We start from the raw sequence: 23225 nt of genomic DNA, 5'->3' as shown, positions 1-23225 counted from the left end.
TCGATTGATCGAAAACGAGCTCAAACGGCGAATCAAATTGCTACAAACATGCATCAGGCGACTGGAGTACGAGTTACGCGTCAGACGATTAGAAATCGTCTTCATGTAGCTCATGTTCGACGGCCACGAGGGGTGCCACCCCCTTTCAAATCGCCATATTGCCAAAATACGCCAATGGTGTAAACAGCGTCGAATCTGGGGTAATCGTCGCTGGTCGTGTTTTCAGATGATAGGCGTGGTCGTGTCTGGCGACGTCGAAACGAACGTCAAGCCATGTCAACCTGAGACCTCATGACAGATCTGGCGGTGAGGGGTGGAATCACTATGACTAAGCGAACGCCACTCCATATTGTGCAAGGAATGGTCAATGGACACTATCGGGACAACATAGTGACACCCATTGTTGTCCCGTTTGCAAGGCGCGTTGGTCGACGTTTTGTCTTTCAGGACAACAACGCCCGTTCTCGCCGTGCATGAATCGCCAATGCTCGGGATTGCCTAAAAGTCGGGCCGGGCCGGGCCAAGACGGGCCAAAGTGTTACTGGCTAATTACTTCATTATCGGCGATCATACCTACATATAATTGATGAAACATACACACATGACATTAATGAACAATCACCAAACAAAAAAGTGCACCATAAATAAGTAATTCGGAGTAAATCGCTTGAAAACCAGAAAGTGGAGCTGTGTGTAAGCGTCGCTGATCTTGGTAACATGTAAAAGAGCAATCGTTAAACGAAATAAGATTTGAAACGTATCAAATTACTTCTAGCTATCGTGATACAAATTTCCATCTGTCGGCATAGCGTTTATATTTATAGGAACGTACTAAATATCAGTAAATACTACTTTATAATGTCACTGATCGTCGTATTTAAAGCAGACACGTTGGTTAAAGTAGACCTCTTCTGCCTATACTCTCAACAGTCACACAAGTGTTCGGTCCGACTTGGCCCGGGCTGTCAAAATCAAATTAAACCTCACAGATGTATCATCAAATGGATCCACATCTTTCGATTAGTATTATATCTACCTAAATACCACTTTATAGTGTCTCAGATCGCTGTACTTAAAGAAAACAAGGGGCTCAAAGTGAAGCCCTTTTCCCTCTACATTCTCAACATAGTCTCTATCAGAAGTGTTTTGCATGTGTTGGGTCCGACTTGGCCCGGGCCGTCAAAATCACCTTTAAACACACAGATGTATCTTCAAATGTGTTTACATCTATAGATTAGTGTTATATCTACCTATATATCACTTTATAATGTCAAGGTACATCGTATTTAAAGAAAACAAGGGCCTCAAAGTGAAGCATTTTTAATCTATTTTCTTAAGAAAATCCAAGTCAGAAGTGTTCGGTCCGACTTGGCTTGGGCTGTCAAAATCAACTTAAACCTCACTGATGTATCATCAAATGGATCCACATCTTTCGATTAGTATTATATCTACCTAAATACCACTTTATAGTGTCTCAGATCGCTGTACTTAAAGAAAACAAGGGGCTCAAAGTGAAGCCCTTTTCCCTCTACATTCTCAACATAGTCTCTATCAGAAGTGTTTTGCATGTGTTGGGTCCGACTTGGCCCGGGCCGTCAAAATCACCTTTAAACACACAGATGTATCTTCAAATGTGTTTACATCTATAGATTAGTGTTATATCTACCTATATACCACTTTATAATGTCAAGGTACATCGTATTTAAAGAAAACAAGGGCCTCAAAGTGAAGCATTTTTAATCTATTTTCTTAAGAAAATCCAAGTCAGAAGTGTTCGGTCCGACTTGGCTTGGGCTGTCAAAATCAACTTAAACCTCACTGATGTATCATCAAATGGATCCACATCTTTCGATTAGTATTATATCTACCTAAATACCACTTTATAGTGTCTCAGATCGCTGTACTTAAAGAAAACAAGGGGCTCAAAGTGAAGCCCTTTTCCCTCTACATTCTCAACATAGTCTCTATCAGAAGTGTTTTGCTTGTGTTGGGTCCGACTTAGCCCGGGCCGTCAAAATCAACTTTAAACATACAGATGTTTCGTCACATGTGTTTACATCTATAGATTAGAGTTATATCTACCTATATACCACTTTATAATGTCACGGTACATCGTATTTAAAGTCGGACCCAACACAAGTCAAACACTTCTGATAGAGACTATGTTGAGAATGTAGAGTGAAAAAGGCTTCACTTTGAGGTCTGTGTTTTCTTAAACTACTGAAATATGAGACAATAAAGTGGTATATAATTAGATATAATACTAGTCTTGAGATATAAAGAATGTTAGGAACTTTAGAAGTGCTTGGACAGTTATTAACATGTGTCGTGTCAGTCCTTTGACATTCGCGAATATCCACTTCCAGGAAACATCCTGTGTTGTTTTTACACGAATTAGTAAAGGCTAATTACCTTAACACGTTAATTAATGAAATGTTATTTTCGAGTATCCCCTCCATTTTCAAGAGTATAAGTCGCGTTCTAACTGCATCATAGACAAACTATTTTAAAGTAGATACTATGCCATACACTAAACAGCCGATTGAATCAGTTAGTCGTATGTGTAACAATGTATTTTTTCATTTGTTGTGGTTCTTGTGTGGTAACTTAGAAAGATTAACACCGTCTCACAACTCATTCTTAACGTGATGACAAAGTCCTTCTTAAGAGATCAAAACTCCTAACAATAATGCTTCCATGTGGCATCGGATGCTTCCGTAATATGTAGACTACGATGAAGATACTATGTCAATATTTCTGTTGCTGTATTTAAGTCTCCGTGTAGGTTATTTTTTGATTGTGTGAAAATATCAAATGACATTCATTGGGATATGACCTCGATTGGCGAAAGGTGTACCATGCCACCACTATACATGTACACAATGTACATGTATACCATTTCCAATTATAGTATATGATTTCTTGGTTTCGTGATAAACGATTAATGTTACTTTTGTTTTTCGTAAGCGTGATATCCAAAAGTTTGATAGTCTAACTTTAGCCAGGTTATCCGTCAACATATACATTGGTCAGCACTTTCTTTATTGTTCCTCGGAAAGTAATCACTTTGCCCGCACACAACACAACTACGATGAAAACTGCTTTTAAAATGTGTTTAGATTCGACTTACCAGAGCAAGTAGCACGGAGAATGTTCTTTTGTCTTCTGAACCATATCGGGGGCACGGGTGGCCCAGTCGTCTAAGGAGCCGCGATTCCCAGTGCAGAGTTGCGTCCCTTGGGCACGCCAGAAACCTATGATTGTGGGTTCGAATCCCGATTCGCCCCGATTGTGTTTCTAGGTTTGTCAGCACCATACCCGTGTTCGTGGGTTTCACCGAAGTTGTAAACGTCTAAGACCTGCATCACTTCGAGCTTTCCTCCCACATTAAGCTGACACGCCGTGATATAACTGTAATACTGTTAAAAGCGGCGTTAAATCCAACTCATTATCTCACTCACTCTGAACCATATCTATAAAATGGAACTTCAATTGGCACAAATGTAGCAGAATAAAATCTTAATACGTTTAATTGATGACTATGAATACACAAACCATGACAGCACACATATACAGCGATAAATAAAGGTTAATATTTTAAGTTTAAATATATTATTAAAATTATTATTTATTATAATTTTGTTGTGGTGATTGTCACAAAAAGCTACCTGATATATAAACTTTTCTAAAAATCAGTGTACAAATATATTCTCGAGCTCAGCTTATGGTAACAATCTATAAGATGTTAGCATTGATATTCATTATACTGATAAGATATTAATATTTTCATAACATCAATGTCCAATTCATCAAAATATGAAATTGTACATGCCTTCCATTGCCGTATAATGTGTGTTGACGTTGGCATGAACAATCCGAAGAACATACATTTATTTTGTGCGTCTGTGTCATAAACAGCGTGTCGCGAAATTTCCAGATGTCTATGTATTTAAAACTCTCGCAAGGTTCAGAGAACCTCTGAGATCAAGGTAATCGTCTTAACTCGACAGCATAGAAAGGTCAACATATAGGTCGCCATGTGTTTTATTCCCTGATCTTTACTCTGGAGTTTTGAAGTACAAAGCCACTGATGCTATGCACTGAACGCCTCAATACAAAAGCATTTTCCATATCCTACAGTTAAGTACATTTAACATCACTGAAAAAGGCAGAATGTTATACACTAGGGTAGACAACACGTTAGATCGTTCGATCGTCGAGCCAGAGAACCGGGTTCGACAACCTAGTTACACAATGAATTGAGCCCAAGGACGCTTTGAAATGTACTCCTACACGGAAATCTACTGAAATTCATGACAAATATTACTCAAGTTCAAGATAAATCACTTATATTCATGACCGGGTAAGAATAATGGATACAAAATACATCGTTTTTTATATATACTAGTAACCCTTCATATAACCATATATATATATATATATATATATATATATATATATATATATATATAATAGCATCGCATTTTACTGCTTACTACTGTGATAGTGTTCCATACAAATTCCACGAACCCAGTAGACAATCCCTATGTGTAACTATGTTTAACGTTCACCTGATGATTTCCACGTGGAAATGGGCCTGCTGGCACAACCACATTATCAGCGGAATACAGCCGTTTTTGAGTTGAAGACGAGTTGGCATTGAACAACACGTGATCTACCAATGACACCAGCATGTGAAAGAAGTGACAGTGTTTAGGGTGGGGTTTACTTAATTGTGTGTTCTAAAATTCATTTTATCATGTATGAGAAGCTGTTCTAGGGGGTTATCGACAGCTATAGTAGAATATGTGCTTTGGGTGACAAGCTAGATAAACGACGTCTGCAATTTTGATATACAAACACCTATTTCCACCGACAATCAGTTCAGGTTAATCGTTATTCACCCTCGTAATGCAGTTCAGATTTGCAGGTATAACATTGGAAGGTACTAGGAATATTTTCAATTGATTTATGACATGATCATCATGATCAGTGCAAAATATCTCCGAGCTACTAGAAATGGGAATTTATTTCTTTGTTGGAGGTTGGATTATCCAGCGGTCGATGGAACAGAACAGACATAACGCAGTGTTGCGTCTGTGCAAGGAGTACTATACACGAATGTTAGATGAGCAAAACTGAAGTACCTGGTGCCCCAGGAAATATATCCTGGCCAAACTACTTAGCTGTAACCAGATCAGTTAATTTTGTAAGGTTCACACGAAATGTGGCCGGGAGTACAGGAACGGAGTTCGTCCGTCCGTCCGTCCGTCCTTCCGCTTCTCAATGTTGTCAAGTTTTCTCAAAAACTATTCAAGTTAGAGAAATGAACTTTTAACACTGATGTAACTGATTACGATCTCAAATGAGTTCGAAACTTGGTGTCGTACATAGTGATGGCCCTTGCTCCATGCTTTTGAACTTAGTGCATACTGTGTGAAATTACAAGAATGAAAGTTTGCATGCTTATATAAGGTATAAATTCGCAAACTGGCGCCGTACATTATTGTTTTGCAGAGTCAGTTTGCTTTTCAACTTAGTGCATAGTGTTTGCAATGTGGACAAAAAAAAATCAGAAACTACTGACGTTACATGAATGAAACTTTGCAAGCTTATCTAAGAGATACTTGTCAAGACTTGGGTTCGACAATTGGTCCAGCCAAGTATTGTTTTACAGAGTTATGGCCAGAGTTATGGCCATTGACTGAGACTGAGTTAATTTCTGGTGACAAGTGGCTATCTCTTCCTAAGGCTTTTATAGGACGTTCTCTCACAGTTTATGGTTTCACGGCTGCATGGATCATGCAGGTTGTCAGCGGCTTGGCTGATTGCATTGTATAGTACCCAGACGGCATGGGAGAGTGCGCATATCAACCACTGGCTTGTCGGACCCACAATACAATAGTTGCAGGCTATCAGAATGTAGCTGCATTGCTGCTGAGTGCGCGTCAGACAATTAACCAAACAAACAAATTGTTTCATATGATATTACGATTGATACAGTCAACGATCGAGAGTCTGTGGATCTGGGACAGCGATCAATAGCCAGCCATCTATACAGCCTGGGCATCAGGAGAGCCTAACAAGACACCTATTCATGAGCAAGACTTTGTTATCATGTATTTCAGTCAGGCATATAAATGGGCAGACTTAGAATGTTCTGACAAACGCCTCTACATTTGCGAAAGATAGTAAGTACCTACCAATAAGCTTCTGACCCTGAAAGTTAAAATGTTTGCGAGCTAATGTCTGGACCTAATGTATGAGGGTACATGTTTCATGTGTGAAAGCTATGCTAATAATCCAGAAATATGGTCCATCATTAATTATATTTTGGAACGAAATACTTATACTTTTGAAATATAGCATATAAAAGATGGACCATATTTCTGTATTATTATTATTATTATTATTATTATTATTATTATTATTATTATTCATGAACTGTCTAAAGCGACACCAATTGGGATGAGAAAGGAACTTAAGTTTTTAATATAGGTTCCATTTTATCAACTTTACCTGTAACTGTTAGTACATACAAGAAGTTTGGTTTGTTTCAGGTCTGTCCGCCAATGAGTAGATGTTCGTGTTTGTTGATGCGTGTTTAGTCAGTCATTGCCGCAGAGTATCAACAGCAGTTCAACATTTACCAAAGGTATGTTCATGTATCATGTCCTTGTTATAATATATAAAGTGTAACATTTCACCGGACAATACTTCTGGCAAAAATTTGATCATGACCATCTTTCACAAATCTATCTGAGCCATGAACCGGACAGCACTGTCTGTCATTGGTGGCTATTTATCCACGAAAAAGGGTTAGCAAGAACCAGAAATCATTTTAAACCTTCAAAGATAGTTGTAAAATAGAATCATCAATTATTCATATATTTTATTAGAAGAGAATATGTCCAATCAGTCCCTAAAGTCCGTTGGATGTTTTGAACGGTGGTGCAGGAAGATCGTTGTCCCTGCCATACACGGCGCACGACCTCAAAGGACATGGACTCTCCCACCATAGGTAACGGACATCGGCAGGTTGGAGGTTGTTGTTGCAGCCTGATGTCGACAACGTAACTGACGCTATGTCGTGACTTACTATAGGAGCAGCTATCCATACGTCAAGGGATTGACAGGTCTTGTGCCCAGAACAGCATACCTTTGGCAATAGAACACGTGTAGCACAACCGACCCTAGGATTACTTTTCAGGATCGTGGACGCATAACACTGAATGAACTAGTCATGCGGGTGATAGCTTTCATGAATCTCAGTGAATTTAATATAAAATAAAAATTATTTTGTGAATGAGTAAATATTTGTAGTTCATTATACATAATTCTTGATAAGAAATGTGTACAACATACCTCGTAACCGTGGCTGTTCCTGACTTCAATCGGCGTCTTCCCATTACTGAACTCAATAGTGAGTGTCTCGGCCGCATTGTCAACTTTATATGAAGATGGGAAGGGTCCTTCATAATCTAGTCCTGTCTTGTGATAGGCTACTGCTAGGGCTGGTAGAATCAGACGGGAAGCCACGTCCTGCTTGAAGCGAGGGTGCACTCTATAAAATATGACAAATTCCACAAAAGACACAGGCCATATAATGTAGTTATTGTTAATCAAAATGCTCTTTATATCAATGTGCTTGAAAACATAGAAGTGAAGGGGTAGGGACCAAGACCACGGTGCGATTGACCACAGTCACACAAAACGGTAAGCCATGTCCCACGCTGTGATGGTGGTTAAATACTGCTTAAAGGAAAACTAGTACCTGTCCAGTTGGCAGTTCAATTTGATTCACGTTATTCAGAACCCTAAATGTCTGTCTGCAAGCTCAAATTTGATGAAGCATATCAATCAATTAGTTGACTTTCAGACAATGTCACAGTTGCACCCGTCTAGACATTGACCAAAAATATATACAAGATCCTTGAGTATCGTTCTCACTTAACATATACTATACCCATTCATGAGGTTTTCATTATAGTATTTACCAATCTATGCTAAGCTATGCTAAGCTATGCTCGATGGAGAGTTACATAACTGACAATCATATGATGATAATCTTATTTTGAGTTTGGAAATTCGAACTTACGGCCCCCAAGGGGATGAAAAGTCAGGTAAGTCCAAGGATACAGCCATGAAGACATTCTTCATTTTCGGGTTAGGAACATATCCATAGTTAGCTGTCTGAGCCCAGCGGGTGTCCGGCCAACCGCCGCGATAGTTGCTGTCATTTCGGAAGGCAGCGAGCTGTCGACATGCACACAAAATCACTCTTCATGCTGAGAGTGCATATTCCACACAATATCACATATATCTTCACATAAATAAACTATTTATAAATTAACACGGAATATCCTGGATCTACTCGATACAGCGTTGCAGTTGCTGTTTGAGGACTGTGTGTATATTTACATTACCTGTACATATCCAAACGGAAGGTCGGCGTCAGTTTCCCCCATTGACTGTTGGTGCCAGTTTTTTCTCCAGTCTTCAATCATCGTTGGGAAACTGCAGGCGTATCTACTCGCATGGCCGGCGTCATTTTCTCCTGGAATCAAAATAACAATTCATATACCATATTTAATGTTATCGCAATATTATAGACTTAGCGTCAAATCCGAGAAACCAAGAGGTCCTCACCTTGATACCAAAGAACACCATATATCGACAGGGGGAGAAGTGGGCTGATCATGGCATTCCACAATTCGAAGTTCTTTGGAGACCTGCAATAATCAGTTAATGATCTCGTACGGATTTAAAGTTGGAATCTGGTTAAAACGTTTCAGACCATATCTAAATGAAAGTCAAACCATACTCTCGTTTTCCCTGGCTGCTACACTTGGCGACTGCTTCTGGAGAGGACCACCAGTCGATGCTAGTGCCCCACCAGTCCGACTCCACTAATCCAATAGGGTAGTTCAGGTGAGGGTACATGCGTTCTCCAAACATGAAACATATTGCTGAAAATCCGTTCAGGTCCTCTGCAAAGAAATTTGTAAGAATGTCTTCTTTGAGAGGCATTTAGAAGTTGGAGTACTAAGTAAGGATAAGATATATGGATGAAAAACTTCTTTATTACAATTAGGAACGACGTTTCGGTGTCGGTTCTAACACCGTTATCAAGCAAGTGATGTACACAGTATGGTTGACAAGTATATATACAGGATATATGTGTGAGTTGGTTTCCGGTAAACAGTGTTCTGGAGTTTGTTGTTGTGGCCTTTCTTTACAATTACATCAAGGATGGGTAGTTGACGTTTGGCTTCTTCCTCCATGGTGAACTGCATTCGTGGGTTTTGGGAGTTCAGGTGGTCCAGTAGGACTCTGGGGTCATTGTTGGGATATAGGATGACAAAGATGTCATCTACTTTGCGGAACCAGCAGAGGGGGATGTGGGGGATGTGTCCAAGGCTTTTTCTTCTAGGTGGGTCATAAATATCTCAGTGATCAAGTGTGATAGTGGGGATTCCATGGGGGGCCGTTGGTTTTTGGATAGAAGTTATCTCTCCAGGTGAAGTGTGTTGAGCTGATACAGGAGTGTATGAGCCGGATGATGCTGTCAGTTGTCTAGGTGTCTAGGGATGGGTAGATTTCATTGATGTGGGTTCTGATGATATCAGTGGCCTCGTCTCAGGGTGCATTAGTGAACAGGTCGACAACGTCATAGCTGATTAAGGTGCCTGGTTGGGGGAAGTTGTGGATCTTCTTGCAGAATTCAGACGAAACTGCCACAAAGGATTTGGTAGACTTCCCAAGAGGCGGGCTAGGTACTGGGCCGTGTTTTAGTGGACAGTGTCTCAGGAGCAGACAAGAAGACGGGCTTTCCGAATTTTCCTTTCGTAATGAGTGAGGTTTGGTTTCTGGGGTTGGTCTTTGTTCGGGATGTTGGCAATCTGGTGTCGTAGGAAGTTGATGTTACCTCCTGGGGCCAGTTGTTGTAAGCCCTTCTCGATGTTGGCTATGAATGCATCGTTGAAAGTCCTGATGCTGGTTGGTGAGAACTTCAGCCCTTTGGCCAGGACTGCAGTGTGTTGCTGGTTGAAATTCTTGCTGCTTAAGTTGATGACAGTCTTGCTGTTTTTCAATGGCAAAATTTTCAATGGCTTCACGCTTTTGTTTATATTACAGGCTTCCCCGGCCAATATGTTTTACCCTTCTGTGTTCATAACAGGTTTCTCCAGTCCAGTGTAACTCCATCTAAACCTACTCAACTGTATAAACACTGCTTCCTATCCTGTATATATACTTGTCAACCATACTCTGTACATCATGTTCTTCATAACGGTGTTAGAACCTACACCGAAACGTTGATCCATATTGTAAAAAAGAAGTTGTTCATCCATATATCTTATCCTTACTTACTTCTAAGAATGCCGTTCTCCCTATTCAAACGTACATGGTACTGGTCCGACTGAGATTCTTGGTTAGAATAGGTGCAATTAATGCGTGTCGTAAGATTAGACTCATTCAATACGAGAGCGGCGTTAAACAACAAACTAAAACATTACAGAGGTACATTGTAACCCACATACTACTGGGCATGCATCCATGTGCTCAGAAATGCTACATTGTAATACCATATTCAGATCTCCATATGTCGAATTCATTGAAAGCAGAAATAAAAGTATGACACAACCGTTGTGGATGTCTAAATCAAGTATACATTTTCTTCGCCCTGTTTTGAGTGTACATTAAGGAGGAAATAATGTTGTCCATGTATTTTAAATATGTCACATATTGCGACTGAGATGAGACATGATTACATTCATGTTAAGATACGGACCTAACAATAGCGAGACAACCCCACGACAGTCTAATAGGACACATGACACGGAAACTGATACAATTACAAAGCACGCCTATTGGGACACGGAACAGAGGCGTACCAGAGATGTGAAAGAATTATCTCCCTGTGTACATCACTTTATGTTAATGACACCAACAAGGGTGGAATTTTGGTAATGCACAATTATTTTGAAGAGATCTGATCTATGTACTTGAATTCGGCGTTGTCCAAGGTATCTTGACCTTCTGTATATCCACGAGTGGTGTTGATGATGTCACATGCTCCGTCTTGAATAGGCGTATGTCAGTGAACGTTAAGCCACTCTGTATTTCATTTGTAGTATTCATAACCTACAAAAATATGATACTTCGTATATGGTCCAATCATTACAGAATTACTATCTAACTTCGTCGGATTTGGATTAACAAGCAAGCGGTATCCAGCAACTGATAATGGGTATTATTCCATATCCCAGAAACAGAATATGAGGTAATATTACCAAAGCTTCAAAATGCATTCCTCAGCACATGGTAGGATACACCTGCAAAGACTACAGTATTGCAAAACAGACGGGACACTACGAGCAGGCATTCTGTAACCAGGATATGGAACATGTTATATATAATACTTAAAATATGTGCATGAATATGTACAAGTACAGTTACGTTATGGGTCATATCACCGAATACCTGATACATGTTAAATTCCATGTTACTCTGTCCGGAACAGACCCAGACATCACCAAACAACACATCATGGAGACTTTTGCTTCCTTCGCTCGATGTGACAGTCACGGTAAAGGGGCCTTTCTGGGTAACCGCTGATAGCTTGACCTTCCAGAATCCTTTCCCGTCCGATGCCTTTGTTACCTTGCCGGTTCCTTGGGCAACACCGTTACCAACTGTTACTGTTACAGTATCGCCTATCCTAGTTGCTCGTCCAGTAATGATGGCATGTTTGGGACCTCGCTGGAGAACCATATGGTCGCCATAGTAAGAAGAGAATGTAATATCCCCATTCACAACTGAAAAGTAAGCATGTTAACCAATCAATATTCCTCCACGTTTAGTTTTGTATCCTGCACAGGCATTGTACATCATGTACCAGCAATATGGAGAATCGAACCAACGCCGCCGTAATGGTCACATTTGAGTCTGTTTAGGTACGTTGCACTTATAAACTAAACTCACCAGACAGAATTAGAAACAAAAGTAATAATCCATTAAGAGTCCTCATTGTAACGTCCAAAACGAGAGACCTATTTCACCAAGGTGTGACTTATCTCAGTTAAAGCACATGTCGTTTTCCCTGATGCAAAACTGGAAATATGATAGCAACATAATTGGAAGAAAAATCAAGTACACTGTGCATGTTAGTGTCATAGCGTGCTATTAATTCAAAAGGCTAAACTATCATGTGGCCATTTATATATTTATCAGTACGCACAGTCCGATGTTTGTGTTTGTTGTTTAACGTCGCATTCTGCAACATTCCAACTATATGACGATTATATACTATGTCCTTGTATTTGTAAGATTGTTCATATTGATCATTTTATCCTGCTCTTGATTCAGATTGGGATTGTAAGAGAGATAGGGAAAAGTCAGCCTTACCTACAGTTCACTGTACTCAACCAAGGCAAATTTAAACATATTTGTATATGTTATTAATTGATTTCAGGAACACGATTAGACGATTTGATGAATCTCTGTTCATTGATTGTCGAAAATGATACTCTTCGTCAGTTATGTTGCTTCTTATTGGGAAGTCCTGATTGGACTGGGTGTCATATGCTCCTTGATGACTGTGGGGGCCGTTTGAATGCGGTGACATGGTGTAGTCATCAGAACCTTGTGCCTTGTCTGATCGTTGGTCATTGATCATGGTATCAACCACTGGTGCGCCGAGTCCAGATTCCATTATTTGCGGGTACAGGTCAAAACACGTAACGGCCATGGATGTCAAAGTCAAAACGGCCAATGAAAAATGTCAAGACGACAAGTGTCAAAGTCAAAACGGCCAATGAAAAATGTCAAAACGACAAGTGAAAACTTAAAACGGACAGTTAAAAGGCAAAATTCAAGCATAGTGTCTATAACATTGTATTTAATGACATAACATAATATTCATATTTCCACCACAGTGACCACCACACTGGTCTATACATTGCTTTTCGTTGGCCCATACATTTTCGCGCATATTTTCAGCAGTTGAGAGGGTCTGATATCTCCTTCTTTATATTGGTTCCAGGGGGTGAAGATTTCATTTTTTAGTCGAGGTCTTCTTCACAGTTCACACAACGGGCTTCATATTGGTGTGTGGGGAGTATCTCAATGCGCTTTCATAGATTTTGTAACCACTTCATCTTCATTGTAGTCGTCTCTAACTACACCCGTTACCCGGGTTAGAATTGGTCTTCAGCAACCCATGCTTGCCGTAAGAGGCGACTATGCTTGTCGTAAGAAGCGACAAACGGGATCGGGTGGTCAGAGTCGCTGACAGGATGCAAGTCATCGTATCCCAATTGCGTAGATCGATGCTAGTGATGTCAATCACTGAATTATCTGGTCCAGACTCGATTATTTACAGACCGCCGTCATATAGCTGGAATATTGCTGAGTGCGGTGTTAAACAACAAACAAACAAATACTACACCTGCCTGGCCAATTTTACCCCTATACCAGTCAGGTATTCATCGTTGCATACATTACAACTGACCGAGTGTTCTGTGAAATAGACCTGGCAGGGGGGTACGTATTGTTTCTAGATAACTTGCATGTTCAGCTATGTTCAATATGGCAGTCAAATTGGCGTATGCAGGATATGGTATGATACGTTTTCAGCTCACACTGTCCATTGTTTAATTCATTTTTTTTCAAAAACGTTATTACTGATAGTTGAAACACATTTGAGAGCAGGTGGAGTTAGTTTTCTGATGGCATCAGTCATTTTATTGCATGTATGCATCATATATTCATTGTAAATTCAACATGAGAGTAAATCCGTCGTATTTCTTGAACGGTGGTGCAAGGCAGATCGTTGTCCCTGCCATACACTGCGCATGACCTTGGAGGACACGGGGTCTCCTACCATAGATAACGGACACCTACGGGGTGGCTGTTACCGCACCCCGACGTTGACAACGTAACTGACGCCGTATGGTGACTCACGATAGGAGCTTCTTCCCAATGATCATAGGACTGACAGCTCTTGTGGCCGGAACAGCAAACCTTTCACATGAGAAATATTTTTTTATTATGTAGATCATACAAGTCTGCAATCTGTTGGAAAGTCATATATAAATTGTCAGGTAACGAGCGCATGGATAAACACGAGACCAACATATATTATGAACAAAAAAGGGAGAGACCATACATATTGTTGGGAATGTTGTTATTTTAGTAAAGACTAAGCACACAATTTCATTAATATATCCCAAAAAATATTCAGGATCTTTAACCCTTTATTGTACATGAGTAGCCTTCTGAGTTAGGCATGCTAATATTCTATTGTATTAACTATCTTCAGGGTTGATTTGTATTGCAAAAAATACTTAATTTACTCGGCAGTCAAATGTGCTTAATTGATATGTCTTATCTGAGGTCATCAGTGAGTCATTGTATGTTGTTCTCGAAATCAACTTCACATGTACACAGCGTACCTCATAACCGTGGTTGTTCCTGACTTCAATCGGCGTCTTCCAATTGTTGAACTCAATAGTGAGTGTCTCAGCCGCATTGTCAACTGTATCTTAAGACGGGAAGGGTCCTTCATAATCTAGTTCTGTCTTGTGATAGGCTACTGTTAGGTCTGGTAGAATCAGACGGGAGGCAATGTCCTGCTTGAAGCGAGGATGCACACTGCCAAGTTCAACAAATACCAGTTGTTAGCAAACAGTGGAATCTTGACGTCATCTACATGTGCTACCATACCACATCTTCAAGGTTCTTCAATGCATCTAATATGGCAGTCTGTACATCATTAACACGCCATCTCACAAACACTATCTGTATTTAGTATTTATTTATAATACTTTTCTGTATAGGAAACACTGGACCGGGCAAAAGTGGAGCAGTTTCAGGCCTGTATCGTATGCCTAAACGGACATTGAACATTCTGCGCGCATGTACACGAATAGGAGTATCCTGTGTATCTCCTGCCGAAGATGTGTTATAGACAAATGCAAGATCTCCTTCCTTCCATATGCTTAAATATCCTAAATGAAGCAAAACCAAAGATTGACACAATACCATCGCCACAATTCTATTGCAGGAATATGTCAAGAAGGCCATGAACAGGCCGTGTATGAGACACGCCACCGCGGGAACTGGTTGATAGACTCCCAACACATTCGTGATCTCATTCCTGAAATGGACCCGTGACAATCCGGGGTAGCATAGGTCTTCAGCAACCCATGCTTGGCGTAAAAGGCGACTTTGCTTGCCGTAAAAGGCGACTAACGGGATCGCGTGGTCAGGCTCGCTGACTTGGTTGATGCATGTCATTGTATCCAAATTGCGTGGATCGATGCTCATAACGTCAATCACTGGATTGTCCAGACTTGATTATTTACAGACCGCCGTTATACTGCTGAGTGCGGCGTTAAAAAACAAACAAACAAACAAACAAACATAACTGAAATGCGACGGATCTCCGATTAAATCGTGCTTAATCCAATGAGGAAATCTTGTATTCGTGTTCGACATCCTCTCCAACGAAATATCCTGATGCCTCGTGCACAACTAAAGTGAATTAATCGACATCCTGTTAAGTCATTGCTGGGGTGAAGGAGAGTCCTGTTTAGTGGTGAGCTACGAAGGGCAGATGGTAGGGAAAAGGATGTAACAAACACCCAACCTGTCGTTGGGCCTCTGTTGTACATCGTGGCGAGAACTGTTGAGATATGACCTGGATGTGTAGTCGGTGCACACATTGGCGTTACGGTTTAGTTACACATGATTGCATTCAATTATCTTAGTCGGCCTTCCGATGTCATGTTTCGTTTTTTAAGAGTAAATATGCTGATGTTTAGAAATAATTTTGTTCTCTCAAGTTGGTTTGTTCAGACATTTAGACAGGTTTGATTAAACATGTTCTCTTCAATTATCAATCCGGATGTATGAACTCACGGGGTATAAGGCGATTCGAAGTCCGGCAGATCCACAGCTGTAGCCATAAAGACATTCTTCTGTTTAGGATTCGGAGCATACCCATAGTTCGCCGTCTGAGCCCAGCGGAGATCCGGTATATCACCTCGGAAATGACTGTTATTTCTATATCCAACAAGCTGTCAGGGAATTGTCACACTGTCTCATTCAGCGAAAGAATAACGCAACTGTTTATCAAAACACTTCCGAATTAGTTAGTGAACATATACCTGAGCTATTAAGAGTGAGGGTATTTGTAGCTGAGGTCTTGATAAGTCTTACCTGGACAAACCCAAATGGAAATTGGCTATCAGTTTCCCCCATGGACTCCTGATGCCAGTGTTTTCTCCAGTCTTCAATCATTATTGGAAAGGTGCATGCGTATCTACTGGCGGAACCAATGTCATTTTCACCTTGACAACAAGAATCAGCTGGCAGTAATGTAGATATTTATTAGCATATGGGTACAATTATATTTGATCATATAAGTATGCTTGAATCAGTGCTTACCTTGATACCAAAGAACACCATATATCGAGAGTGGAAGGAGGGGACTTATGATTGCGTTCCACAGTTCGCAGTTCTTTAGAGGCCATCTGCAACAATGGACATGGTTGAGTTGAACGTCCGGTAGATTCATTATCGTTTACAACCAACATAAATCCAGATGCAACAAACATTACCCTCGTTTCCCCTGACTGCTGCACTTGGACACCACTTCTGGTGAGGACCCCAATGATGGCAGTGCCGCCAACATCAGCTTCCACTTATCCAACAGGGTAGTTCAGGTGAGGGTACATGCGCTCTCCAAACATGAAACATATTGCTGAAAACCCACTCAGGGCTTCTGAAAAGAAAAGGAAATCTGATAATACACCTCAATCAAAATAATTCACCTGGGGAATGTTTAACTTGATCAGTAAAGCTACCTGCCTTCGTTTATTATTATTCTCATACGACAATATAGACTTCAACTGAAATAATGTCTATTTCTGCCAACTTATTTTTTTAAATGTTATTTTGACCTTGCTGATTATGGTTCGTTGCCAATATTTTTCGAAATACAACTCGGACATGTTAATAGAAATAAGAAATAACTACAATGAAAGTATGCTTCAATACTTGACACTGAAGCTCTTTCAAGTGAAGTAAGCATAAATTGTTATTCGTTGCTATTTATTATATATGCTATAATTCAGACATGTTGCAAAATACACACATGTACTAATAACATTCTGTAACGTTTCAGTCAAGATAGTAAGGAAGGACGTGTAATATACTCAACAACAAAAGTTCCTGTGACACCACTATGTTAGTGCATTTTTCAAACAAGTAAAGTTTGGTTTTCAATATTGTAGTACATGTATGGAAGTCACAAAAACGCAACTGCTACAGAAGAGCATACATTCCATGCAAAAGTTGACTTTTATTCAAACCCCATGCATTTCACTACACAAGAATGGGTATAAAAACATATGCGTTAACGGTATTCCATGTGCATTTTTTAGCATCGAGCTGACAACAACCACTCAGAAAAACAACAAAATTACGCAATTATTCAACATTGCGAAATGCCACGCCTGTCCGAAAATGAGCGTCTGCGAGCCAGGATCGAGTCAACGTGATGTTGCAAGACAATTTAACGTCGACAGAAACACAATTTGGTGTTTATGGCAACGTTGGCAACAGGAGAATGCAGTCAGAGACCATCCTCGGAGTGGCAGGCCACGCGTAACCAATAATCGACAAGACAACTGGATTCGAACAACACATCTACGAAATTGATTCCAGCCAGCAACAGTGACTGTAAGAACCATTCCTGGCCTTCGACGAATATCTTCACAAACCGTACGTCGTCGCCTCAGATGTGCAGGGATTGTCACCAGAAGACCCGCCAGATGTCCCATTTTGACAGGAAAGCACGTCTACAGTGGTGCAGACAACGTCTACGCTGGACGGCTACGCAGTGGGGACAAGTTCTATTCACTGACGAGTCTCGTTTTCACCTCAGCCACAGCGATGGACGGATTCGAGAGTACTGACGTCGAGTTGAACGTTACGTCAATCATTGTGTCATGGAAGAAGATCGGTTCGGGGGCGGCAGAGTTATGGTATGGGGTGGGATTACAGCAAGACAGAGGATCCGTTTGATAGTGGTAGAGGGAAATCTCAATGGACAGCGCTACCGCGACGAGATCATCAGCCCTGTTGTTCTACCGTTTTCAACATGACAACGCCCGGCCTCATATTGCTCGACTTGTTCAGGAATCTCTTCAACAAAACAAAAGGGAATGTCTCCCCTGGCCGGCTCGCTCCCCTGATCTCTCACCAATCAAGCACATGTGGGATGAGATGATTCGGCGCCTTCGACGTCAACCACGTGTTCCACAGACTCTCCAGGAACTTCGAAACATGCTCCAGCAGATATGGACAGATATCCCACAGGACTTTGTGTGACGCCTGGTCCATTCCATGAGGCGAAGATGTGTTGCTTGCATCGCAGCCAGAGGTGGACACACACGCTATTGATTTGTCAATTGACATTTTGGCATGTTCATGTTTGGGTTTTTTATATGAAATCACGCATTTTCTTAAGTCAGTATGGCAAATTAAACCATTTGAACACTTACGGGAGTCTTTTATTTGTTGCAAACCGAAATTGTTTCAGATGTGGTAAAAAACAAAACTTTGCATTAAATGTTATTCAATGTCGCAGGAACTTTTGTTGTTCAGTATATCATTAGGCGTATAGGTATGCTTTAAATGGGAAAGGAAAACATCTGTTTTATATAATGTTTGTACTTGTGTTCGGCGTTGTCCATGGTATTGTGACCCTTTGCAAGTCCATCAGAGGTGTTGACGATGTCACGTGAGCAGCCTTGAAAATCCTAATTTCAAGAAACGATAAGGCCCCCTGTATTTCCACTGACGAATTCAAAACCTACAACACATATGCAGTGCACATATGCAACTATGTTGACACTTTATGGTTTGGAATGTAAAGGCATATATTAGGTATTTACATAGATACCATTTAAACTAATAAAAGTGACAAAACCTTTTCCATAATCATAAGAATTCACTGCTTAAAGCATCGTCCTTTCTACGATGTCGACAATATCATTAGCACGTGTTTACGAATCACTTTCAACTGGTCATGATACCAGTTTTTCGCGAAAGGGTGAGCTTATTCTGGCACCACCGACGGTATCCGTCACAAACACATGCAAAGGCAAAGTAATTGATTCATCTAAAACATATGGTAGAAGCCAGCATAGGGAATTGCAGCGGACATTGTTTTGGTTACCGATGCGTGAAATATGTAAATGTCCCTCACATGTCAACCATAAAACCTTTTGACAGCTTTTCTGATGCCATGAATGTTGTAACTTGTCCAAACAAGTGTTAGTTGTTTTACTGTCCTTCGTCGACAGAATTTTATACAGTTTACATATATGTTATTAAAGTCAAATTTTGTCTCGTCACGATATGGCTGCAATATTGCTGATGTGACGTTAAATATTAACTCACTCACTCACCAAAACAAGTTGTTGAGCATGAATCATATGACGCTCTTTGAAATCTTCATAGAGAGAGCATTCTAGACTGTATCTAAAAAAATTGTGAAATATAGAAACCTAAGGCTGAAGCTGTCGTAGTATTATTCGACATAAATGGAGACTTGACTGGAAAGTGGTCATTGCTACAACTGGTCAATACACACGAGAGTAGGTACTCATCGGTCCCCCACATGAGCTGATAGGAAAAACGTATGCATAACAAAGTCTTCTATTAGTTACGAATAAGGACCTAGCAACTCTATCACCTGATGCATGTTAAACTCCATGTTACTCTGTCCGAACAGACCCAGACATCACCAAACAACACATCATGGAGACTTTTGCTTCCTTCGCTCGATGCTACAGTCACAGTAAAGGGGCCTTTCTGGGTAACCGCTGACCTTCCAGAATCCTTTCCCGTCCGATGCCTTTGTTACCTTGCCGGTTCCTTGGGCAACACCGTTACCAACTGTTACTGTTACAGTATCGCCTATCCTAGTTGCTCGTCCAGTAATGATGGCATGTTTGGGACCTCGCTGGAGAACCATATGGTTGCCATAGTAAGAAGAGAATGTTATATCTCCATTACAAACTAAAAATATACATTATTGTGTTGTCTTGTAGAGTTGCTGATTGTATACAATCTCTGTAAAAGAAATTGTTGTCAGATAAGTATCAACGACAGGAAGTATTTTAAGCCAGTACTTGTATCATCTAGACAATGAAACCATGGGCCCATATTGACTTGAACTAATATTTGTTTCATATTTTATATGTGAACTTACCTGATAGAACTACGAATATACAGAATAACCCAACACGAGTCCACATGTTGACACTCAAAGTGGCAACAGACATATGAGATTATAAAGCCATGGCCCAGCGGCCTGTTTATAATGATCTAGGGCAGATGTAGCATTCTTGATACTCCTACTCGGTCAAGGTTCTAGTGGGTGTTCAATGTCATGATGATTGACACGTACGTAGGTATCTGGAGAACAGGGGAAATGTGTAACTGATTGACAGTAAAGCATAGCACCACAGTTACAGAGAGTGTTTGTTTCGTAATAATAGGTTGATTTGGTGCTTTTTAGTATGTCCAGCTTGTAACATCAGATCAATGAAATCTTTCAGAGAAAGACTAAAATGGTTGTTCACGTTACATTAATGATTGTACAATACCGAGGGCGCGCCCCTGATCATGATTACTTTTATACATCATGTAGATCCAGTTACATATTCGTGTATACGATATTATTTCTCCGATAAAATACTGTATTTATTGGTTGAAATAAAAACCTATTTTCACCGAGGGGAAGATCACTTTTGACCCGGACTACTGTATAAAGAAATACTTCCCCAAATTGAAAATGGCTTTATCCCTTTTGTTTCTTGTTTGTTGTTGATTTCATCAAGGAACTTCCCGACATCCATGATGTTACATCGCGGTTTGAAGAGAAGCCTTGCCGATGATTAAAACTATTTTGTCCACGTTACAACTTACCTTTGTCTGACAGTACCGAATGGTTATAAGCGGCTGATAAGCTGTTTAAAATGTCGGTCCTTGTTTTGAGACAAGATTTCCTTCCCGCTCTCAACCATCGTAATCCTCAATTGTTATAATTTCAAATGGCATTAAATAGTATTCAAAAAAGAAATATATTTGTTTTTATTATGGTTGTATAAAATGTCGTTTTGTCTTTTTCGTAGGCCTTGTTGAACTATTCCCTCTATCAAGTGCGAATTCCAAGGGCTTGGTAACAAATGGATTTCCGATACGTTACGCTATTCGTGAAAATATCAATTCTAACGACTCCACGTGAGGCGATAAACAGCGTATTTGAACACCATATCATTAAATATGCCATTGCTTATAATATTCAGGTTGTTTTTGCGTGATTCTGCTTCTCATACTGATTACACGAGCCGACTTGTGTGTTTACGTTCCGATGACACATTGATCAGACGGCTTGGATTATAACACAGATACAACGAAATGGGGGATGATCATATGTAATTATACCTTCAGCTTGCAAATTGGTAACATACAACAAAGAAAAATATGGCTGAGGGTGAAAATGGCACAGTTTATTAAATGCGAGTTGGTGGCGACACCCAAGGAGGGAGGGGTCCTAACTGCCTGAGCACCATGGTGATGGGCACATCAGACTGAGGAAAGCTAACTTAAGAGGGTAACCATGCATAAGCAGCTACCTTTTAAACCATTAACCTAGGTGTCCATTACATAACGTAGGGATTGGTCTTATCAGGGTAACCATCAATAAGCCCCAACCCTAACTAGCACATTAAACCAGGGGTTCAAACTGCAAGGGTAACCATAGCAATGAACTCCCCATACTGAATAATACATGCCCAAGAGGGTAACCATACTGGGCCTTATTTGTAATCTAACTAACCTAAAGTCCCTCCCTCCGAGTATGCCGCCTTTACATAACTGTACCGAAATAAATATGAATATAACATACAGAAATAAAATCCTGGATACATTACCACTAGTGAAGAAAAACGCGGTCACACATATCTGCATTCGCAGAGCTCCTACTTGTCCATCTTGTATATTGCAACAGTCCGCACACAGCTTGAGTTCAAGATTCAGTCACTGGTGCGGTGTAGTTGCCTAGTTGACACCGAATGAATATACACATGATTTCACACAATCTGTCTAGAACACACCAAGTAGTACAGTTCATTTGTGCCAACTGAGATGTCAAAAAGATGGTCAGCTGTGGAGCACTGCAACATAAAAGCAAAAACCGGCGAGCAAGTATAATTGATACTAGAAATAGCATGTGCAATAATGAAAACATCACATTAACATGTCTAACATTAGTAATAAATGAAGAAAGTATGTATTAAAATATTACATCATAATAGTAAATGAGCCAAAGGGAGGGCTGGGTGGAAATTTGAAACGTGTTGCTTGGTCGGCTGTTGGTTCGGAAAGGCCGAAACTATCAAAACTGGCATGCTCGCAGAATTGCGATTGCGCCACTTACATAATTACCTCCCTTTGACCGCAGACTTGATAGTGAATGATGGAACAGCAAATAGTTATGTTTGCTGCAAAGCTATAAATGAATTTTATTTTATACATGTATAATAAATATAATTACATCACACACCCGTGAGAATTCCCCGTAAGAATACAGGTCCCATCCAACCACTTCTCGTCAGAAGAGGCGACCAAATGAAGTATCTTGTCATCTCGGTGACTTGGTCGACAGTTTGGCTTTATATCCAATTGCGTGGATCGATGCTCATGATGTTGATCACTGGATTAACAGACCGCCATCATATGGCTTGAATATTGCTAAGAGCGGCGTTAAACAGCACTCCATTATTCTGTTCACAGCTTATTTCCTGATATAAATATAAGTAAAATTAAATGATCGTTTGTTATATCTGCTGTCAGCTGACAGCATTAACGATAAAATTACCGAAACAATTGCGAAACAATACATATGAAGAACTAAAACCCTTCTGAATTACAGTGTGAGACAAAATTAAAAATATTTGTGTAATTCCCATGACACCATTCTTATAATGCGAGATGTATTTCTGCAGTGTAGCCCTGAGCATACCGATTGACATCCAGCTACCTTCCATGAAGGGATCAACAATGAACACCTTGGAGATGAGAAACTTCAATCATGCACCAGGTTTATTTACATTTATTAACAGTAATGAGTTATAATAGCAGGG

At 40.2% G+C, this 23225-nt stretch overlaps 1 protein-coding gene and 1 pseudogene across 1 annotated transcript; both read right to left on the bottom strand.

Annotated features, from left to right (window-relative positions):
- Window positions 1–6887: 6887 nt before the first annotated feature.
- On the bottom strand, window positions 6888–12119 carry LOC139474291 (sialate O-acetylesterase-like). The gene is made up of 9 exons (XM_071257243.1): window positions 11986–12119; window positions 11485–11819; window positions 11007–11145; window positions 8825–8990; window positions 8650–8732; window positions 8427–8557; window positions 8099–8256; window positions 7366–7564; window positions 6888–7159 (listed from the first exon to the last, which is right to left on the bottom strand). The coding sequence occupies exons 1-9, from the start codon at window positions 12029–12031 to the stop codon at window positions 6923–6925; spliced, it is 1494 nt and encodes a 497-aa protein (XP_071113344.1). The 5' UTR covers window positions 12032–12119; the 3' UTR covers window positions 6888–6922.
- A 1650-nt stretch (window positions 12120–13769) lies between these two features.
- LOC139475366 (sialate O-acetylesterase-like) lies at window positions 13770–20333 on the bottom strand (annotated as a pseudogene).
- Window positions 20334–23225: the final 2892 nt, after the last annotated feature.

This window comes from Haliotis cracherodii, unplaced genomic scaffold, assembly GCF_022045235.1.
Source record: "Haliotis cracherodii isolate W230 unplaced genomic scaffold, xgHalCrac1.p SCAF_3, whole genome shotgun sequence".
Taxonomy (NCBI): Eukaryota; Metazoa; Mollusca; class Gastropoda; order Lepetellida; family Haliotidae; genus Haliotis; species Haliotis cracherodii.
This window is presented reverse-complemented; position numbering and strand designations above follow the sequence as displayed.